This window comes from Chiloscyllium punctatum, chromosome 23, assembly GCF_047496795.1.
Source record: "Chiloscyllium punctatum isolate Juve2018m chromosome 23, sChiPun1.3, whole genome shotgun sequence".
NCBI classification, from domain to species: domain Eukaryota; kingdom Metazoa; phylum Chordata; class Chondrichthyes; order Orectolobiformes; family Hemiscylliidae; genus Chiloscyllium; species Chiloscyllium punctatum.
In genome coordinates, this window is record NC_092761.1 from 59757734 (window position 1) to 59781520 (window position 23787).

At 40.9% G+C, this 23787-nt stretch overlaps 1 protein-coding gene across 3 annotated transcripts in view; it reads right to left on the reverse strand.

The window, feature by feature from the left end:
- The window catches only part of chek1 (checkpoint kinase 1), a 41656-nt gene that overhangs the window by 8813 nt on the left and 9056 nt on the right, over window positions 1-23787 (reverse strand). For all 3 annotated transcript variants that reach the window (XM_072593063.1, XM_072593064.1, XM_072593065.1), the window contains exons 5-10: window positions 22850-22919; window positions 16179-16367; window positions 13823-13927; window positions 11764-11859; window positions 9065-9176; window positions 5585-5762 (exon numbers count right to left, since the gene is read on the reverse strand). In XM_072593063.1, coding sequence (XP_072449164.1) covers window positions 5585-5762; window positions 9065-9176; window positions 11764-11859; window positions 13823-13927; window positions 16179-16367; window positions 22850-22919 — 750 coding nt within the window. The remainder of the gene's footprint in view (window positions 1-5584; window positions 5763-9064; window positions 9177-11763; window positions 11860-13822; window positions 13928-16178; window positions 16368-22849; window positions 22920-23787) is intronic.

The following is a 23787-nucleotide window of genomic DNA, read 5'->3' on the forward strand; positions in this document are numbered from 1 at the left end:
GTATGCACCAAGGAGATGTACATGGATGATAGTAAGCTTAGGGAGGGATAGGTTGATATTCTAGGGCGTGTCAATACTAAGATGGTGGTGTTGCTGGGTGTCTTGAAAAACAATAAGGTAAATAAGTCCCCAGGGCCGAGTGGGATCTATCCCTAAATACTGAAGGAGGCATGGGAGGAGCTTGCTGGGGCCTTGTCAGAGATCTTTACATCTTCTTTAGCCACAGGTGAGGTCCAAGAAGACTAGATAAGTGTTGTTTCGTTAAGAAGGGCAACAGGGATAATCCAGAACATAATAGATCAGTGAGTCTTACATCAGTGGTGGGGAATTATTGGAGAAGATTTTTAAGAATACATTTTATTCACATTTGGAAAAGAAAGGATGTATAAGGGATAATCAGCATGGCTTCTTGCAGGTGAGGCCTTGGCTCACAAATTTGATCGAGTTTTTTGAGGCAGTGACAAAGGTGACTGATAATGGTTAGACACTGGATGCTGTCTATATGGACTTTACAAAAACATTTGACAAGGTCCTTCATGGTCGGCTGGTTCAGAAGATGGAGTCACATCAAATTCACGGTGAATTGGTAAATTAAACAAAATTGGCTTGATCATAGAAAACAGGGCAATTACGGATTGGTGTTTTTCCTGACTGGAGATCTGTGACTAGTGCAAGGAAGTCAGTTTGCAATATATCTAAATGATCTGGATGAAAATGTCTGATTCGTAAATTTGCAGACAATACAAAAATTGGTGAAGTGGTGGATAGTGCTGAAGGTTTCAGCAGGATATAGACCAGCTGGAAAGTTGTGCATTGAAATGGCAGATGGAGTTTAAACCGACAAATGAGAAGTGATACATTCTGGGAAGTCAAATGCAAGAGGTAAGTATACAATAAATGACAGGCTCCTTAGGGGATATACAGAGACATCTTGGCATCAATTTCCATAGTTCCCTGAAAGTGGCAACACAAGTGAGTAAGGTGGCAAAGGAGGCTTAAAGCATGCCTGCCATCATCAATCAGAACAACAATTAGAAAAATTGGCAAGTCACATTGCAGCTGCGTAAGACTTTACTTTGGTCACATTTGGGAGTATTGTGTGCAGTTCAGATCTACACTTTAGGAAGGATGTGGAGGCTTGGACCGGGTACAAGAGTGGTTTAAAAAGATGCTGCCTGGACTGGAGTGTATTAGCTATAAGGAGAGGTAGGACAAACTTGGATCGTTTCGCTAAACTGTTGGAGGCTGAGGGATAACCTGATAGAAATATATAAAATTTGGCAGGCATGGATAGAGTGGATAGTCAGTCTTTTTCCCAGGATGGAAATGTCAAATACTAGGGGGCATAGATTTGAGGTGGGGGGGGGGGATTTAAAGGAGACATGTGAGGGAAGTTTTTTTTTGTTTACACAGAATGTGATAGATGCCTGGATTGTGCTGCCAGGGGACATGGTAGAAGCAAACGCAATAGCAACATTTTAGAGACATCGAGACAGACACATGAACAGGCAGGGAATAGAGGGATATGGACCAGGCAGATAGAGTTAGTTTAGAATAGCGTCATAGTCAGCACACTTCAGGGTGGGCCGAAGGGCCTATTTGAGCTATACTGTTCTACAAAAACTGTACACAGCACTCCAGGTGTAGCTTCACCTACATAAGAACAGCAAGGTTACTTTTTCCTTGTATTCCAACATTTGCTTTCTAGTTTCCAGTTGTACCTGAATGTTAACTTTTGTGTTCTTTGGCAAGCACGCTCAAGTCCCTTTAAACACAAACTTTTACAAGTTTCACAACTGTTAGAAAATATTCTGTTTTCCTAATCTCTCAACAAAAACAAATAATCTTACACCCACTCACATTATGCCTCACCAGCCACCTTGCTGCCCATTCACTCATCGTAATCACTTTGCAACTTCCATGTGTCCCTCACAACTTACAAACCAGCAGTTATATTTTTATCAGTCTCTTCATCCAAGTTGTTAATATACAGTGTAGACATGAAGTCCCAGTGTTAATAATTACAGCATTTCATGAGCTCCACCATGCCAATGTAAAATATCCTCCTTTTAATCCATATTGTTTGCTTCCTGTCCATTAACGAATTCCCCATGAATGTGAATACATTACCTCCAAATTGGCGTTAGTACCTTGCATATTTGTCTTTTGTGTCACACCTTATTGAATGTCTTTGAAAAAATTTCATATATCTACTGGCTCTCCCAAGCAACTCAACACTGTACATTCTCAATGAACTTTTAACGAGTTTATCAATCAAAATTTTGTGCTCTTAAAATCCATATTAACTCGATCATATTATACCCTAATCATATTAAGATTTCCTCAGCATATAGTTAAAGAGTTCCTTAATAACAGCTTCCAACATTTTCCTCAAAGACTAATGTCACACTAACTGTTTATGGTTCCCGGTTCTCTCTCTCCTGCCTTTCCTGAAAAACCAGCATTACATGTAAGAAAATTACATTTGCTGACTTTCGATTCACTGAGGCTGTCCTAGAATTTACAGAATTTTGGCAAAATAACAACTAATCTATCCACCATTTCTGAAGCAACCTCTTCTCAAAAAATTGCATGCAAGCCATTAAGTCTCGGGGATTTGATGGCTTTTAATCCCTTAGATTACTTGAATACTTTGTTTAGCATCTCTCATTAGAATCTGGTTTATCCTCTATTTCAGTACAGAAATTGCATTTTCTATTGTGAAAGCAAGAAAAATATGCTCAACGTCTCTGCACTTTCCTGTGATATCACTGATAGCTTCACTGTCTGTATCCTCCTTTTAAACCATGTAAAAAAACTCTTACAATTTGCTTTTATAGTTCTGGCTGGTTTACTTTTTCCCTTCATTTTAACAACTTTTTGGGCAGCCTATGATGATTTCTAAAACTCTCCCACTCCTCAGGCTTCCCACTACATTTCAAGACTTTTAATCAAATTGTATCCTTAATTAGCACTTTGTGGATGGATCTTTCTCAAAAAGTCTTCTTTTTCAAAAAGGAAAGGGCACTTTTGTTGAAAACTGGGCAATCTATTCCTCAATAGTTATTTACCACCATAACGTTTAGTCCACAAGTTCACAACATATTGCATTCAATTCCTTTGCCCAAATCATTATCTTGACATTTGCAGACGGCACTAAGCCGGGTGGCAGTATGCGCTGTGAGGAGGATGCTATGAGGCTGCAGGGTGACTTGGGCAGACTGGCTGAGTGGGCAAATGCAATGTAATGTGTATACATGTGAGGTTACCCATTTTGGTTGCAAAAACAAGGCGACAGATTATCTGAATGGTGGCAGTTTGGGAAAAGATGAGATTTAATGAGACCGGGGTGTCACGGTGGAACAGTCACTGAAGGTTGGCACTGCAGGTGCAGCAGGCAGGGAGGAAAGCTAATGGCATGCTGGCCTTCATAGCGAGAGGATTTGAGTACAGGGTAGGGATGCTTTGCTGCAGAACACAGGGCCTTGGTCAGGCCACACCTTGAGCATTGTGAGAAGTTTTGGCCTCCTTGTTTGATGGAAGACATTTTTGCTACTGAGGGAGTCCAGTGAACGTTCACCAGATGGATTCCTGGGATGGCAGGCCTGATATATGAAGTTGAAAATCATAAAACACAACGTTATAGTCCATCAGGTTTATTTGGAAGTACAAGCTACCTGATGAAGGAGCAGTTCTCTGAAAGCTTATACTTCCAAACAAACCTGTTGGACTATAACCTAGTGTTGTGTGATTTTTAACTTTGTCCACCCCAGTCCAACGCTGGCACCTCCACATCCTGACATAGGAAGAAAGACTGGATCTCACTGGAATTCAGAAGAATGAGGAGGGGGGAGTCTCATAGAAACATATAAAATCCTGATGGGACTCTACAGGTTAGATGAGGGAAAGATGTTGGGGGAGGTCCAGAACTAGGTGTCATAGTCTAAAAATAAGAGGTCAGTAATTCAGGACTGAGGTGAGGAAGAAAGTTTTCACTCAGAGTTGTGAACCTGTAGAATTCACTACCACAGAAAGCTGTTGGGGCCAGTTTATTAGATATACTCAAAACAGAGATGGATGTGGCCCTTGCAGTTAAAGGGATTAAGGGATATGGAGGGAAAGCAGGAGTGAGATACTGAAATTGCATGATCAGCTACAATCATATTGAGTGGTGGTGTAGGCTTGAAGGGCCGAATGGTTACTCCTGCACCCATTATCTATGTATCTATGTGACTAATTAACCATGGCCAGTTCTTTCTTCACATCCATGAAAATGGCTTTGAAGAAGTTCTGGTTGTGGATAAGACTATGCTACTTTTAACTTAATTGCAACTTGAATTGTACAGTGAGAGATTCTATAACTCAACAAAGACCATGGTTCAATGTTAGGATCTTCTGATCTTTAGGGCTCAACACTTTATGCCTCTATCAACGAGACCAAAGTGGGAACCTTCAATAATTATCTCTGGCTTTTGCATTGATCCTATTCCCTGTCAGCTTTTCAACTTTTACAACTCTGAGAGATGTCTACACTCTAATTCTGGCCCCTTGGAAATCCAGTACACCTGTCACTAAAAGTAAGCATGCAGGTGTAACAGGTGGTGGGTGAAGGCAGTAAATGGCATGTTGGCCTTCTTGGCAAAAGGATTAGAGTACAGGAGCAGGGAAGTCTTCCTGCAATTGTACAGGGCCTTGGTAAGACCACAGCCGGAATACTGTGTGCAGTTTTCATCTGTTTACCTGAGCAAAGATGTTTCCAAAGTAGAGGGAGGGTAACAAAGGTTTATCACACTGATCCTTGAGATGGTAGGACTGACATAAGATGACAGACTGACTACGTTCACTGGGGTTTAAAAGAACGAGGGGTTATTCTCAGAAACCTACAAAATTCTAACAGAACGAAACAGGGTAAATGCAAGAAGGATGCTCCCAACAAATGGACGATCAGGACCAGGTATTACAGACAGGGCCACAGACTTGGTCATTTAGGACTGAGATCAGGAGAAATTTCTTCACCGGAGATTGGTGAGCTGGTGGCAATCATTGGCACAGAAAATAATAGAGGCCAAAACATTGAATAGTTTCAAGGAGTTAGGTATAGTTCTTTGGGCTTAAGGGTGTGAGGGGAAACTGGGAAATGGTACTGAGTTGGATGATCAGCCATGATCTTATTGAGTGGCAGAACAGACTGAATAGTGTGAATGGCCAAATTTCTGCTCCTACATCTTTTGGGTGAAAGGCGTACTCATATTTTCAATGTTTCTATCTCTGAATTAACTCTCTCTGCCATTTGCAGATATGCTTTCATCTGTCTCAGCAGCAAGTTCTGAACTTTCCTCAAATATCTTTCTCTCTCTCCTACATTAAAAAACCCTTCTTAAAAACACAGCTCACGAACAAAACTTTTGCACACCATTCTCATATATCTTTGTGGTTTGGCATCAAGCTCCATTTGAAGTGTTCTGAACCATTTTACTATATTAATAACATTACATGTGCTGTGCAAATACAAGTTGTTTTTGAGGGAATTTGATAATTGTAACCTTGTAATCCTTGGTAAAACTTAGCAAATTAATCATCTTACCTGTGATGAACCAGGTGTGCTTTGCAATTGGCTGCTGACAAGCATATGGTCTATGCAGGTAGGCTGGGAGAAGCTAATTCCTTGCACTAGATTATCAATGCTAGAGTGATTGGAGTCCCACGATGACAAAGCAACCCGAGGTTCAGGCTGGGAACTTGAGTACCTTGTTTGATCCTCACTGTAATAGATTAAAATTGGCAGAAGATTGGAATTTAGCAAGTGCAGCAGAATACCATTTCTGGTTAAAATAATTTGGACAGGGTCACAGATTAGTATAGTGGATGCAGGGGCAAATATTGAGTGTGCGGACCAAAGACTACGTTGGGGTATAACAGTGCATACATTTATTGTTGGAGGAGTTTAATATAGATGAATGTGAAGTGCTGCATTTTGGAAAGGGCGGTTCGGAGGTAATGTTGCGGCTGAACAGGACATTGGTTAGGCCACTTTCGGAATACAGGGTGAAAACAAGGACTGCAGATGCTGGAAACCAGAGTTTAGATGAGAGTGGTGCTGGAAAGGCACAGCAGGTCAGGCAGCATCCGAGGAGCAGGAAAACTGACGTTTCAGGCAAAAGCCCTTCATCAAGATTGATTTATTCCTGATGAAGGGCTTTTGCCCGAATCGTCAATTTTCCTGCTCCCCGACCTGCTATGCTTTTCCAGCACCACTCTCATCTAGACACTTTTGGAATACTGCATGCAATTCTGGTCTCCCTCCTATCGGAAGTATGTTGTGAAACTTGAAAGGGTGCAGAAAAGATTTACAAAGATGCTACTAGGGTTGGCGGGTTTGAACTATAGGGAGAGATTGATTAGGCTGGGGCTGTTTTCCCTGGAGCGTCAAATGCCGAGGGATGCCAGTATAGAGGTCTATACAATCATGAGGGCCATTGACAGGGTAAATAGACAAGGTTTTTTTCCCTGGGGTGGGGGAGTCCAGAACTAGAGGGCATAGATTTAAGGCAAGAGGGAAAAGATTTATAAGGAACTTAAGGGGCAACCTTTTCAAGCAGAGGGTGGTGCGTGTATGGAATGAGCTGCCAGAGGAAGTGGTGGAGGCTAGTAGAATTACAATATTTAAAAGGCATCTGTATGGGTATATGAACAGGAAGGGTTTAGAGGGGTATGGATCAAGTGCTTGCAAATGGGATTACATTACTTTAGGTTATCTGGTTGGCATGGACGAGTTGGACCGAAGGGTCTGTTTCCGTACCATACATCTCTATGACTCCATGACAGGATTCAATTCTGGACACAAAATATTACAAATATTGAGCATTTACAAATATTAAAGAGGGTGAAAGAGGTGATACAACTGTACGAACGCCAAAGGCAGCACTCTCACCCCAACTGGAAGTTGGAACTGGAAGTGGGTCCCTACACTCAGGTGATTCCAGAGGTAGCTTACCACCAACACCTCCTGCACAATTAGAGATGGATAATAACACTCAATCCCATGAGCAAATTAAATAAAAAGGGCCCAATCATACCATTTAGTATAACACCATCACATCAGTACCGATGGAGTGCTGAACAGTTGCAGATGGCCTTTTTCCAATAAGATATTACGATCAGCAAATGAAATCTCCCAAAGACCGTATAATAACTATCCCTAAACAAAGGAGACGAATAACCCATCACGTTGTTCTGGATGTAGGTTTGCTCGCTGAGCTGGAAGGTTTATTTTCAGACATTTCGTCACCATATTAGATAACATCTTCAGTGAACCTCCAAATGAAGCACTGGTGGTGTAGCCCACTTTCTATTTATATGTTTGGGCTTCCTTGGGTTGGTGATATCATTTCCTATGGTGACATGCACAGGAATTCCTAGAAGCATGGCATTCCAACCAGAACTCTATCAACAAACACATTGACTTGGATCCCATTTATCACACCCTGAGAAAAAGAACAGGAAATGACATCACCAATCCAAGGAAACCCAAACATATAAATAGAAAGCAGGCTACACCACTAGTGCTTTACCCGGAGGTTCACTGAAGATGTTACCAAGTATGATGACAAAACGTCTGAAAACAAACCTTCCAGCTCAGCGAGCAAACCTACATCCAGAACCTCAACCTGAGCTACAAATCTTCTCAAAATTCACTATCACATTACTATTTATTGGACATTGTTCTGCATATATTGGTTACTATGTTTCCTAGGTTACAACCACAATTACATTTTAATCATACTTTGCTGGCAGTAAAGAGTTTGGGTCGTTCCGATACTGGGAAGGATTCCATATAAAAGCAAGCTCTTCCTTTTAACACAAAGCAAAAAGAATCATCAGCTATGAAGAAGTATTTAAGGATATTGGGAGCTTTGTTTTGGTGAAAGAGGAGGCAGTCTGAAGGGGGCTGGGCAGGGGGATCATTTCCGGTTAAGGAAGAAATACAAATTAGCAGCTTCTTAGGTTGTCCAGTGAGAAAAAAATGTTTTAAGAGAAAAAAAAAATGGGTGGCACGGTGGTTAGCACTGTTGCCTCACAGAGCCAGAGACCCGGGTTCAATTCCCACCTCAGGCAACTGACTGTGTGGAGTTTGCACATTCACCCCATGTCTGCGTGGGTTTCCTCCGAGTGCTCCGGTTTCCTCCCACAGTCCAAAAAATGTGCAGGTCAGGTGAATTGGCTGTAATTGCCCGTAGTGTTAGGTGAAGGGGTGAAATGTAGGGGAATGGGTCTGGGTGGGTTGCGCTTTGGCGGGTCGGTGTGCACTTGTTAGGCTGAAGGGCCTGTTTCCACACTCTAAGTAAAGACAAATTTTACCAGGTAGAATTGGGAAGTCCTTACAAAGGTGCATCAAAAATTAGAGATGAAGTCTGATTCCTACTTCAAAATTTATCCATGGAACTTGGAAAAATATAAATTTATTGGAATTAATCAATATTGAAATTAGCATTCTTACTCCAAGTAATAAACTTTTTAATCCATTAGGAAACTACCAGATTCAAAAACACTAGTTTTCTTTCAAGGAGGTTATTTGAACAGAGGGATAAATTCATGGACCAAACTATCCCATCATAACTTACACAATTGTGTACACATTAGGCTTAACCAAATCTAGTTAGTCTTGTATTAATAGGCTCAGTGTGCAATTATTGCCACAATTCAAACAACTGCTCTGCGCATTTTTATTTAAACACAGGGAATCACCCAATCTGAGTGTTACGCAAAATAAACCCCATTCTTCCATTTTACGTATCAAACACAAGGTAGGAAGTGATTTGAGACTGCAGGACATTGCCTGAGTTATGCAGCAATTGAGCGGACCCTGGACCCAGCACTCCAAGCAATTCACAAAATTTGAGATTCATATAAAACGACTGCCTTGAATCAAAGTGCTTAAGGAACTGAGACCTGGGCTATAAACATTAATACATTCCATCAACCTATTCATAAATAAATAAAGGGTCAGTTCTGGGGTTACTGCAAGTGACATTAGCTCAATGCATAATTTTTCAGATGAATTTACCTCCAGGGCAGACCACTGGCAGGAGATAGATCCACATTAGAATGAATTTGTTTCGTAAAAGGCCCCTGAGAGTCAGTGGGACTACCCGAAGATAACCGTGTTCTCTTCACACCTGGAAGAAAGGAACAGAAAAAACAGAGCACCCAGTCAAAAGATTTGATTTCATTGCACACAATAGAAATCCTGCACATTACAACATGTCCTTTACTCTCAGGGTAAAGTTTGTCATTTAATCAGGTTTCAGTCACACTGCAACAGTAATCCACCTGTATTTCTTTCCCAATTCAATGTCCAGTCAACAAAGTGGGGAAAAAAGCATGTGGACAGAATTCTGATCTCATTCTCAGTGTTCTCTGAGAACATAGAAACATTGCAGTGTGTGTGTGTGCATGTGCGCGTTCAGGGCAGAATAATATCATTCCAAATTGTAATGGACTAAAATACAACAGACACAAAGTTTACGCAATGCAGGCTAGAAAGCAAATGGTTTGAATAAGGATGTGGCCTTCATGGTCACAGGCAACATGCAACAACAATACTACTCCGAATTAATGAATTGAAGTAGGAACCAAGGTTAAAAAAAACTTTACACAAAACAGCTTAAGAAGCAATAGGGAGAGTATATAGTTTTGCTGAACAACATGTTAAAGACGTTTTGAATAGTTGTTTTAGCAAAGACAGAAGCTCAAAATGAAAATGACTGTTCCAACAGGACAGTGGGTACTTGGGAAACAGTACAAGTTTCAATGGGTGAAGTGACCATACATTGAGTTTCAAATAGTGTACCTTTCACTACTGGGTGAACAGCAAAAACAATTTTCCTGAGCACCTCAACAGAATGTGACTGAATGCCAATTCTGTTTCCAGAAGAGGACAACACAAAAGCAATCCAATCCTCTGTGTGAAAGAGTACCTCCTGTTCTCCTATCAGATTGGGAGTACAATCTTCTCAATGGGGAGAAACAGTAACATAGCCTGCAACAAACTGTTACCACTTCTCATTTCCAACTGAATTTAATAGTTCTTCAAAAATTTCCAACTACAGGGGCTAGTGGCGTTCTTGCAAGATTATTAATCCAGAAACGCAGGTAACATTCTGGGGACCTGGTGCCATGGCAAGTGGCAAAGTTTAAATTCATAAAAATCTGGAATAAAAGCTAGCCTAATGCTGACCGTGTAACCACTGTTGATTTTAGTAACAACCTATCTGGTTCACTAATGTCCTTTAGGGAAGGAAACTACCATCCCTACCTCATCTGGTACTTGAGACTGCAGACCCACAGCAATGTGGTTAACAAATTAACTGCCCTCTGAGCAATTACAGATAGGCAATAAATGCTGGCCCAGCCAACGACACCCAAACTCAAAGCAGAAAGTTCAGGGCATACACAATGCATCTGTCAGCCCTTGGTAGGGACAGAAAAGAATAAAATTTTAGAATCTCAGACATATACAGCCCACGAGGCCATTCAGCCCATTGTACCTATGCCAATTGCAAAAGAGCCATTCAGCTTAATCCCACTTTTCAGGTCTTTGAGTGTCATTTTGTAGATCATTACATCTCCAGTTACTTATTAAATGTGAGGAAGAGTTTCTGCCTCTATCACTGCCTTCAGGTAGTCAGTTTCACATCCCCACCAGACTCTGAGTAAAAACAAAATTCTCCTCAAATTCCCCTCTAATCCTATCAATAACTTTATTCTATGTCCATGATATTGACACCATCAGTAAGGAAAATAGCTCCTTTCTATTCACTTTTGAGGTCACTCATAATTTTGTAATCCTCAATGAAATCTCTCCTCAGTTTCTTCTGTCCCAAAGAAAACAATCTCAACAGATCCATCTTTCTTCATAATTAAACTTTACTAAGTCACAGTCATGGGAAATCTAATGCTCATTTTAGAAGGGAGAGCAAAAGAACAGATTATTATTTCAATGGAGAAAAACTGCAGAAAGCTGCAACACAAAGGGACCTGCAGATACTCACTTATGGAACACTAATCTAGCACACAGGCACGATTCCTGATGAAGGGCTTTTGCCCGAAACGTCGATTTTACTGCTCCTTGGAGGCTGCCTGAACTGCTGTGCTTTTCCAGCACCACGCTAATCTAGACTCTGGTTTCCAGCATCTGCAGTCATTGTTTTTGCACAGCAGGTAATCAGGAAGGCTAATGAAATGTTGGCCCTTATTTCAAGGAGGTTGGATTATAAGAGTCGGGATGTCTTACTGCAATGGTAGGTGCGGGTGAGACCATATATGGTTTAGTTTAGTTTGCTTAAGATATTTCATTGAAGGTAGTTCAAAGAATGTTCACTGGGATGATCCCAGGATGGAGAGATAGTCTTTTGAGCAAAGTTTGGGACTCTTCTCAATAGAGTTTAGAAGAATGAAAGGTGATCTCATTGAAACAAATTCCTTACATATGTTTCATTCTTAACAAGCTTGAAAGGGTAAATGCTAACAGGATGTTTCCCCACATTTGAGTATCTAGGACCAGAGGCATAGCCTGAGAACAGAGGCTGGACTCCACCATTAGCTGGAATCACCACATTTCGCTAAAAAAACTGAGCATTCAAATGTTGCTTCAGTTAAATATCATAAAGGGACTAATTGTACTTCCTTCATGACCTGTGTTCAATCTACATCAGTTACGGTTTGGGCAAAGAAAGATACAAGTACTTGGTCAAATTAACTTACCCCTTTTAAATTGGTAAGTGAACCACCTGTCCTTTTTAATATCCGAAATCGTGGCTCTGTTCTTTGGACCTTCAATTAGAACTTTGTTCAGCAGACCTACGTAAACCAGACAAACATACAAAACGTAATGTCAACAAGTCTCAATGGAATGAGCTCCAGTCAATGTACAGCAAGGTGTAAAGGCCAACTACTTGCCGTTTTTCCATCTGTAAGATAAACCTGCTGTTACATTGCAGCAAAAGCATCTGAGCTCTACATCAGTAAAGTTAGTTTACGAAAAGTAGAACAACTGGAGTGCCCCACTATGCCAACAGGGCAGATAGGAAAGGGCATCAAGTACAAAAGAACAGGAGTAAACAGTTCAACCCATCCTAAGCCAGGTCAGCCATTTTAATTATATCAAATATCAATTCCAACTCCTTAATCTTCAGAGATCTCATCTAACAAAAACCTGTCAATCGCAGTTTTGAACTTTTCAACTGGCTCCACCCTCTCAACAGCCTTTCTGAGAAGAGATGTTTCCTGACATCACCACTGAATGATCTAATTCTAAGTTTAAGGATGGGCCAACTCATCTTGTGCTTCCTTCGCCAGAGAAATAGATTCACTTCCTCTACCAAAGCATTTCTTTAATTATTTTAAATGTCTCATTCATTCACTTCTCAATCTGCAAAACTCACATTACTCAGGGCTGTCTGACAAGAAAACCCAAGTACAGGTGTACACATTTGTACATATGTCACAAATCCACACATGGCTGCTGGAACACCAAGGAAAGGTAGTGGCTATCTTTTGGGGAATAATTAAGGAAGACAAGAAGATTAAAGTTTGGAGCAATTACTCATCTCAACCAAAACTCCAAAGATTTAGTTCAGGCTTGGAAAATTCCTACTGAAGGCAGTTATGAAATGAATATTGGTATTCATTCTCTTTGGGTGATTATTACAACAACAATGCATGTTTGTCATTGACACAATGACAGGTGCATAACTGGGTTCATGATTCCTGCATCAACGCTGGAAAAGGATCAATTAAAAAGAGTCATTTCTACACAGGACAAAGCTTGAAATTTAGCTCACCGTAGGGAACAGATGCTTAAGAAATTCACTATTTCGCTTATATTCAACGTCAAGCAAAACTTGCTCACAACGAACTGAAGTGTGATCTTACACAGACAGTGCCCAAGTTAATAATCAACCCATTCAGGTAATGTAAAGTTCAGCGAAGCTGTCCTGTTGCTCTGGCCAACACTCACCTCTCAATCAGCAGACAAACTGATCATTTCATTACAATTTGCGGAACCTTGTTCTATGCTATTTAGTTGCCGGGCTTGCCTCCAGAGATAATGACAACACTTCAAAACAATTCACTTGCTCTGATGTTAGGACATCAAACCTCCCCATCAACAGGGAAAGTTTATTTCGTCCTTTTAACTTAAAAGGAGTAAACAAGCAAAGTCACCATAGTTCCCAAGGATTATAGGGCTACTCTCTCATTAGAAGGGTGTGGCTGGTCATGGTTTAACTTGAGGATCACCATGCTTCAGAAAAGGGGAGGGGTTGAGAAGGAGGAACCTTCATGACAAAATGAATCTAACTATTATATAATACAGGTGTCATGATCTCAGCTGATCTCACTAATGGACAAATCAGATGTCAGAGTGAATTTTTTTTATTGTTAATTGGTGGACACTCATTGAAACAGAGTCACAAAAAACTATGGATTTCCTTTAATAATAAAAAGAAAAACTAAAACAAACAAAAAGTCTAACAATATAGAACACAGTTTAAAACATTTTAAAATACATAGCAAGGCAACTCCTTGGCCTGCCTTGTCAGTCAAGTAAATAAGAAAACAGGTAGCACTTCTGACAATACAGCACTGTAATGACATGTCCCTCCAGAACTGAACCTGCAGCCTTCTGACTCAAAGGCGAGAGTGCTACTCACTGAATCACAAACACCTAGAAAAAGCAGCAATGCTTGCCCACTTTAAATATGTCAAGAGATATTCCCGAATGTGGATTGTCCAAGGAGCAGATCCCTGATCATTTCCTTACTCAGTGGAATAGGATCGATCTTTTTCCATGGTGTTAGGTATAGTTTCTTCTCATTCCAATCACAGTACTCCTGACAACTATCCGCAGGCTGGTCCCAGGGTAGCTCTGCAACATAGAATATCTGTCAGCAAAAATGAACAACAACCAAAAAATACATTCTAACAATTGAGCATCTTCTGGGTGAAAATCCATTCTATTTTGTTGTGCCTGCCTATTCATTTCAAAGTGCAACACCCTCAAATTTTTTTCACTTGGCTTCAGGATAACTTCTGATTAGCCTTTGGGATAATTTCCAGGTTGCTACGTGTCTGTTAAGTTTAAAATGAAGTGGAAAATTCTAACTGCAGTAAAAAGAAACTAAACCACAATAGGTCCCATGCTGTATTACTTGCTACAAAAGATAAAAAGACTCAGGACCACCTTCATCCTGTTCAACATAAAGTTTGGAACTCAAAACTTAGACAGTAGCTTTCACACAAAATCTGCAAACTGTTTTAACAAAAAGCTTCAAAGGTAGCAAATCAAATAAAAGCACAGTCGTAACTTGACATCTATTTGATATGAGATTGAACAACTTTGAATTCTATCAGTTGGATCAATGCAAGTTCACACCACCTGCAACCTTGTTCAGTAAACACCTCACACTAAACAAGCAGCAGTCCCTGACTTAGTTAGAAATAAAACAGTGCTCTGAACACTAGCACCCTCTAATGTCAGTGAAGTATCATTACTCTCCCTTCTCAAAAAGGACAATAATTACACGTGGTGGAATTGAAATCTGCCCAAATAAATGCTCACTGCAGCTTTGAAAATTTCTCAGTTAAATGAACAACACCCATGCTGGACAAAACAATCCAATTAATTCACAACCAATTTGCTGTCTTAAATAAAACAGGAAGTGCTGGAGAAGTTCAGCAATTCTGATCGCATCAGTGGAGTAAGAAACCATTGAGTCCAATGACTGTACTTTAGAACTGTTCCGAATAAGAATCATACCTTACTTGAAACATTAGCTCTTTATTTCAGGTTCCCAATATCTGCTGTTCTTTGATTTTATTTCATTATCTTAAACATCCATGCACTTCTCCAGCACTGCAGCACGGAGGTGGTCTGTACCATCTATAGGAAGCACTAAAGCAACTTAATCAAAGCTCCTTTGCCAGGAATTCCCAAACTGGTGGCTCTACCACCAGGAGGACAAAGACAGCTAGTATCTAGGAACACCATCACCTCCACTTGATACATCATCCTGACATGGACACACACATTCTTCATTGGCAATGTGACAAAATCCAGAAAATCTCACTCAAATAGCAACAACTGATCCAAACAAAAAAAACTCTCCATTTTTTCCCCAGATTGAAAATTGTTCATGTCAGTGGACATGATGTCCAATGCAATCAGTAATTCAGGGATTGGTATTTGCATCTTCTGGTGTTGCAAAGAGAGACAAAGCAAAATCATTCATTAAGGGTGTTCAAATTTTGGATCACAAACACTTGCTGTTTACTTTTCCACATCTCACATACAGAATTATGCATCATCTTGCATCTCCTCTCTGTTTAAATTCATCCATGTGATGAGGACACCATTGGCTAAGCCAACATTTTTTTTGCTCATCCTTAATTGCTATTAGAGGGCAGTTAAGAGGCAACTGCACTGTTGTAACTCTGAAGTCACATGAAGGTCAAATTAGGTAAGGACAAAGGTCCTTCCATGAAGGACGCCAGTGAATAAAATGGGTTTTTACAGCACTTAGGCAATGGTTACAAGTCACCATTCTTTTATTCTAGATTTTTACTGAATTGAAATTTCACCATCTGCAATAGCAGGATTCAAACCCATGTCCCAGAACACTAGCCTGGAATTCTTGATTCCCAGTTTACCACCTTCTCAGCTTCTAGATTCTCAGATTCCTATTCTTACTCTGCCACTGCCTTCCACTATTGCACAAAAATTGTGGGAAAGAAACACGGTGAGCTATGTCAGTAAAGGTTGAAAGCTATTATTTGAAAACTCTCTGATGTGAAATGGACTACCTGCACTTACAAAGTTCACTCCAAAGTGTCAGCTCTGGGGGACTGCAAATGTGAGAACAGCAATCAGTGTGCTAACAGAGGCAAAGTAATCTGTTAAACATTTGTGATCTAACTAGTCAATTGCAGAGCAGTTATAGGATATCAGACAGACTGAGAAGGGACAAGACCAACAGCCAGAGAGAGAGAGGGGAGAGAAAGAAAGGGAGAAGGGGTGGGTGAGAAAGGCAGACATAGAGAGACAGACAATTCTCAGCCCCACAATCTTAAACAACCATGATAAACCCTTCCCAATCTCTCTGCATAAAGACTGAACTAACCTCCAGCCAGCATTGCAACGAGAACAATTCCACACGACCAGATATCTACAGGCTCTGCTCGGAACTCTTTCCTCCTCAGCAACTCAGGAGCAACATACGGTAGAGTGCCACACATCTTATTCAGTAACCTCTCACGGCCATTGTGCCTGTATACAGTCGCCAAGCCAAAATCAGAAAGCTTCAGGTTATCTAGAAGGGAAATAAAAACAAATGGCTAGAGATGCTATACATTGAGTCAAGGACATTGGCATAATAACAATAAAGCCTTTTTACATAGACAGTGGCAGATTTGCAGGGTTCTCTAACATTGGCCACACAGTCAATAACAGCTGAGCAACACCTCACTGACACTGCTAAAGCCTAACTTCCCAATGATTGCAAAAGTTGCAGTTTATGGCTCTCTAACTGTGCGTCTGTGATACGCTGATCTGTGAACCAGGGCTACTTTCACAAGAAATAGGAGCAAGAGTAGACCATTTGGTCTGTTGAGCCTACTCTGCTATTGTTGGCACAGAGCTCCAAAAAGGGAAGTAAATACAGGTCAAAGTTTTCTTGCATTGATCCAAGGTAAGGGCTTCCTTCTACTCAACCAGTCTGCTTGTTTGTCAATATAAACAAGACATGGAGTGAAGTGAGCTGTTTCTCAGTTTATGGGCAGCAGGAAATCAGGGAGCATGTGCACATTGCTTACATCTAGTTTCATTCATTGAACATGAACCACCGCCTGCCTCCACCAATTTGTTGGTTATGAATTTATGCACATAAACTTTTATGATGGGGTTTGGGACAAAACAAAGCTGGAAGTAGGAACTGGAAGGAAAAATAAAATTTTAATTAAGCCAAGGTAAGCTCAGGTTTATATCGAATTTCTGCTCTTGACAACCAGCGTGCCATCAAGAAGTCTGAGTAAAGCTGGAGTCAATGGGAAAGAAAAAACTTTGCTGGTTAAATTATACTTGGCACAAAGGAATATTGATTGCAGTTGTTGGAGGTCAGTCATCTTAGCTTCAGAACATCATTGCAGGGGTTCCTCAGGTAGTATCCTCAGCTCAACTATCTTTAGCTGCTTCATCAAAGACTTACTCTCCATCATGAAGTCAGAAATTGGGAGGTACGCTGATTACTGCAAAATGTTCAGTACCATTCGGGAGTCCTCAAATACTGAAGCAATCCATGTTCAAATGCAGCAAGATCCGGTCAATATCCAGGTTTGGGTGGACAAGTAACAACACTTGCTCCAGACAAATGTCAGGCAATGAGCATCTCCAACAAAGGAGAATTTAACCATCACTAACATTTAATACCATTACCATCACTGAATGCCATGTCACCAATAACCTGGAGGCTATCATGACCAGAAACTGAACTGAAGTGGTGAGGCTACAAGAACAGGCTAGAGTCGATGAGTCATACAATGATGAGCTCACCTCCTGACTTCCCAAAGTCTGTTCATGTTCTACAAAGCACAAGTCAGAATTGTGATGAATTATTCCCCCAATTGCAGCAGTGTGTACTAGCTACAAGATGCACTGCAGAAATTCATCAAGGCTCCTTAGACAATATCTTCAAAACCCACAAAGATTATTATGCAGAAGGACAAAGGAAGCAGTAGATATATGAGAACACCATCACCTGCAACTTTTCTTCCAAGCCACTCACTATCCTGACTTATGACACAGATCACCATTCCTACTATTTAGCTGGGTCAAAATTCTGGAACTCCCTTTTCAGCAGAATTGTGGGCAGATCTACACGCAATAGACTGTAGCACATCAACAGAACACTCAGTCAAGGGCCATGAGGATGGACAATAAATGCTGGCCCAGCGAATGAAGCCTACATCCCAAAGATGAATAAAAACAAACATTCCATGAATAGCATAACAACAGGCCATTGATCCCAAAAGTCAATACTAGCAACGTATGCACATACCCTAAAAATGTAAATCAGCATTGGCCTCTATTCCCTTTTACCTAATGGCCTTGTTTAGTTTAGACCATAAGACCATAAGACATAGGAGTGGAAGTAAGGCCATTCGGCCCATCGAGTCCACTCCGCCATTCAATCATGACTGCTGGGCACTTCAACTCCACTTACCCACATTCTCCCCGCAGCCCTTAATTCCCCTAGACAACAAGAATCTATCAATCTCTGCCTTGAAGACATTTAGCGTCCCGGCCTCCACTGCATTCTGCGGCAATGAATTCCACAGGCCCACCACTCTCTGGCTGAAGAAATGTCTCCGCATTTCTGTTCTGAATTTACCCCCTCTAATTCTAAGGCTTTTTCCACGGGTCCTAGTCTCCTCACCTAACGGAAACAATTTCTTAGCGTCCACCCTTTCCAAGCCATGTATTATCTTGTACGTGTCTATTAAGTCTCCCCTTAATCTTCTAAACCCCAATGAATACAATCCCATTTTCCTCAGCCGTTCCTCATATGTTAGACCTACCATTCCAGGGATCATCCGTGTGAATCTCCGCTGGACACGTTCCAGTGCCAGTATGTCCTTCCTGAGGTGTGGGGACCAAAACTGGACACAGTACTCCAAATGGGGCCTAACCAGAGCTTTATAAAGTCTCAGTAGCACATCACTGCTTTTATATTCCAACCCTCTTGAGATAAGTGACAACATCGCATTCGCTTTCTTAATCACAGACTCAACCTGCATGTTGACCTTTAGAGAATCCTCGACTAGCACTCCCAGATCCCTTTGTACTTTGGCTTTACGAATTTTCTCACCATTTAGAAAGTAGTCTGTGCTTTTATTCTTTTTGCCAAAGTGCAAGACCTCGCATTTGTTCACGTTGAATTCCATCAGCCATTTCCTGGACCACTCTCCCAAACTGTCTAGATCCTTCTGCAGCCTCCCCACTTCCTCAGTACTACCTGCCTGTCCACCTATCTTCGTATCATCGGCAAACTTCGCTAGAATGCCCCCAGTCCCTTCATCCAGATCATTAATATATAATGCGAACAGCTGTGGCCCCAACACTAAACCCTGCGGGACACCGCTCGTCACCGGTTGCCATTCTGAAAAAGAACCTTTTATCCCAACTCTTTGCTTTCTGTCAGACAGCCAATCCTCAATCCATCCCAGTAGCTCACCTCGAACACCATGGGCCCTCACCTTGCTCAGCAGCCTCCCATGTGGCACCTTATCAAAGGCCTTTTGGAAGTCTAGATAGACCACATCCACTGGGTTTCCCTGGTCTAACCTACTTGTCACCTCTTCAAAGAATAGCAACAGGTTTGTCAGGCATGACCTCCCCTTACTAAATCCATGTTGACTTGTTCTAATCAGACTCTGCTCTTCTAAGAATTTAGAAACCTCATCCTTAATGATGGATTCTAGAATTTTACCAACAACCGAGGTTAGGCTAATTGGCCTATAATTTTCCATCTTTTGTCTGGATCCTTTCTTGAACAATGGGGTTACAACAGCGATCTTCCAATCATCCGGGACTTTCCGTGACTCCAGTGACTCTTGAAAGATCTCAACCAATGCCTCCGTTATTTCCTCAGCCACCTCTCTCAGAACTCTAGGATGTATCCCATCGGGGCCAGGAGATTTATCAATTTTAAGACTTTTTAGCTTTTCTAGCACTATCTCTCTTGTAATGACAACCATACTCAACTCAGCCTCCTGACTCCCTTTAATTGTTGGGATATTACTCCTGTCTTCCACTGTGAAAACTGACGCAAAGTACTTGTTAAGTTCTCCTGCTATTTCCTTATCTCCCATCACTAGGCTTCCAGCATCAGTTTGAAGTGGCCCAATGTCTACTTTTGCCTGTCGTTTGTTTCTTATGTATTGAAAGAAACTTTTACTATCGTTTCTAATATTACTGGCTAGCCTACCTTCATATTTGATCCTCTCCTTTCTTATTACTCTCTTTGTTATCCTCTGTTTGTTTTTGTAGCCTTCCCAACCTTCTGATTTCCCACTGCTCTTGGCCACTTTATAGGATCTCTCTTTTTCTTTAATACATTTCCTGACTTCCTTTGTCAGCCATGGCTGTCTAATCCCTCCCTGGATAATCTTTCTTTTCTTGGGGATGAACCTCTGTACAGTGTCCTTAATTATACCCACAAACTCCTGCCATTTTTGCTCTACTGTCTTCCCCGCAAGCCTCTGCTTCCAGTCTATTTTTGTCAGTTTGTTTCAAGTGCACGTATACCATTCACCTCAACCAGTCCCTGTGATAGCAAAATCCACAGTCTTAACAGCCTTTAAGTAAACAGGCTTCTTACCAACTCCCTACTTGATTTCTTGGTGACAATTTTATATTGACAGCCTCTGGTTTTGTTCTGTTACACTCAAGGAAACCACCACTCTAAGTGCAGTCAGTTCTGCTATCACATGGTAGTCCTGTTCTTTTGCAATCCCGTGTTCTTAGAAAATCGTGTAATAGCAGCACTACTGGGGCAGGAATCACATTATAACCAATACACGCTTTAAACATTTGTGCTATAGAAACAGTGTCCCCAGTTCATCAATTGCATTACAGCAAATTTGCATTAAGAAAATGTCCGTAATAGCAGAACAACCTGTGCTTCATAATTTTAAAGACCTTTATGAGGTAATCTGTTTTTCTTTTCTCAAGAGAGAAAGATAGTCAGCCTGAATATTTTTTCCCGATAAGATGATTTACAATCTTGTAAATCTTTTGTGTGTCCCCTCCACTGTCTCTTTTGTTTATACATATATGGCAAGCAGAACTCAACATAGTAGCTAGATGCGGTTTAGCCAAGAGTCAAATCAAGTTTAAGTAGGTGATGTTTAGTCAATATGGGAAGGGAGTAGGAACTTATTTGCAGGAAATTATTCAACCTGTCTGTGCAAAGTAAGGAAATACTTCAAGTCAGTACAGGACAATATCACCACCGGAATAAGCTTAGGTTAAGCCACTGGGTAGGTATGACCATCAAGGGATTTCACAGAGTCTCTTAGTGAAATGAGAAAACATATCTTGTTCATAATAAGTAATACTCGTCCAACCAATGAGTGCATTTTCTACTGCCAGATAGTAACTGATCGACTTTATCACCCCTCACAGCAATCTTAGTCATGCACCAGATTCAGAAGAGAAGGCAATGAAAAGTTGTGAAAATTGCCAAAAGAATTTCTATTCTTTTCCCATGACATTTTACTTTTAAATCATAAGTTACTGCAGACCAACAAAAAGGCCGCAAATCATTTTTGTTTCCATTCAGGTCACCTGATTAAGGTCTAAAAATTATTAGGGACATAGACAGGAATAAACTATTCCCATTTTAGAGTTGACATTGATTTAAGGTAAGGGGCAAGAGGCTTGGAAGGCATTTAAGGAAAGACGTTTTCACCCAGAGGGTGGCAGGCATCTGGAATTTTCTGTGCAAAAGGGCATAAAGGTTGCAATCATCACAACACTTAAATATTTAGATGAACACTTGAAATACCATACAAGGCCATAGGCCTAGTGATGGGAAATGGAATGAGAGATAGTTGCCTGATGACCAACTAGAATGTAATGGGCCAAAGGGCGCCTATTCATGCTGCAATCCTCTATCATCTGAAAGCACTAACATAAGCTGTGCACGAGAACCAGGAGCCCATCAGCTCCACACTAAAATGATCATCCTCAATATCAGAAACTGAAGAGTGAGGAACCTGTAGAAGTCCAGGACTTTGTACAATGACTATTTTGCAAAAATAGAAAAGCACGAACAGTAATCGGGACAGGAACACTGATTGATTCTATAGTCTCCACTCACAGGCTTTGAGGCCAACTGTTCCTTCATACTGAAATTCTGATAACTCAGTATCAAGTGAAGATCATCATAGTCAGCATGCCTCAAAACACTAAAGGTCATCCAAGAACCAGCTTTTCCTGGGTCAACTTTCTTAATTGTTTAATTAAATCTTTAAGAGGGCATTGTTTATCATCTAAATAGAAAATCAAATCAACTGGGAGTAGGGAGTGGACAGATTCTTAAAAACAAATGTAGCTAGTCATCTTTCTTAGAGTATTATCTTTTATTCGTTCATGGGATTTGGGCATTGATAACGAGGCCAACATTTATTACCAATTCCCAATTGCTCTTTATGTAAGGGACACATCTTTTACCTTATGGTCATCAAGTGCAGAGTTCGACTCCTACTCCAAGTGGTCCCAGAAAATACAGACCGGAGCAACAGCACTGACAGAAGGGGTAACGTCCAACAGAAGACTCTTACCTAGTGGCTGTAAGTGTCTCATCCCACGTCCTATTGTGTTCAAGCTTAATAAACTTCACACAGCATAGGACTAAGGCCTTTCTCAGCTGGTATAAATCTGGCTATCATGACTCGTTACACATTTTGGCCTGGATATTCTGACAACCAGACAATGGTTTCTGCAGCATAGACAGGAGTCGTAGAATCCTAAATGTGGTAGACTCCCAAGGACTTCCCTGAGAAACTGAAGTGGCTATTGGACATTTCCCCAACCAGAAGTATCCATTTAACTCTGAGATCAGCATGTCTTGCTTCAGTTTAGTAGTTACATAGGAAAAGTTGGAGATTAAGAACCTAATGTAATACCTGGGTAACAATTAAACTGACCAACCAACTCATCCCCATCAGAATGGTTGGCTTTTGTGCCTCCTTCATAATGAAAGATGAACAGATCAGTTTTGCTGTACTATACCTCGGTCATCGAGCAGCAGATTTTCTGGCTTGATGTCCCTATGAGTAATTCCAATACTATGAAGATATTCCTGGGAAGAAGAAACATAGAAGCTTTTAAACCTGAATTACTTTACAATTTCTTCTAAATCTCCAGGCTCATAAAATACAATGTGATGACAGACTGAAGTGAGAACTACAAATCCAAACACAGCAGGTTTAGCAGAGCGAATAGGTCAGAAGTGGCTATTGAGTGAGTGCTTAAAACCTCTGATAACAGTGTATCTACTTTGCTTTGGCTTCAAGCATGACTTCCAATGGATATTTTGGTGTTTCTTATTTGATTAAAATAGAATATGGTAGTCTTGGTATTTTAAAGCCTTGGTTGGTGAACAAACCAAATTTTGGCAGACAAAGCTCATTGAGACAATATATGTCTAAGAAGATAAGCATTACACAATCCACCTTTAGTTACACTGTCCAATGCCGCAAGAGGAAAATTGCTGTAGCATGCCCCTGTAAATCACATTAACATACTTAGTTTCAAGCATATATAGTTTTTCTTTTATAATTCCAAAAAGACAAAGAATTAGTGTTAGAAGCTCAAGTATTAGAAGGTGTTAGGGCGGCACAGTGGTTAGCACCGCTGCCTCACACACCAGGGACCCGGGTTCGATTCCAGCCTTGGGCAACTGTCTGTGTGAAGTTTGCACTTCTTCCCCAGTGTCTGCGTGTTTTTTTTCCAGGTGCCACAGTTTCCTCCCACAACCACAAAGATGTGCAGATTGAGTGAATTAGTCTGGGGTAAATGTAGAGCAATAGGGCAGGGGAATGGGTCTGGGTGGCTTACTCTGGAGGGTCAGTGTGGACTTGTCGGGCCGAAGGGACTGTTTCCACACTGTAGGGATTCTATGATACTATGACAAAATACTGCAGATACTGGAAATCTGAATTAACAAC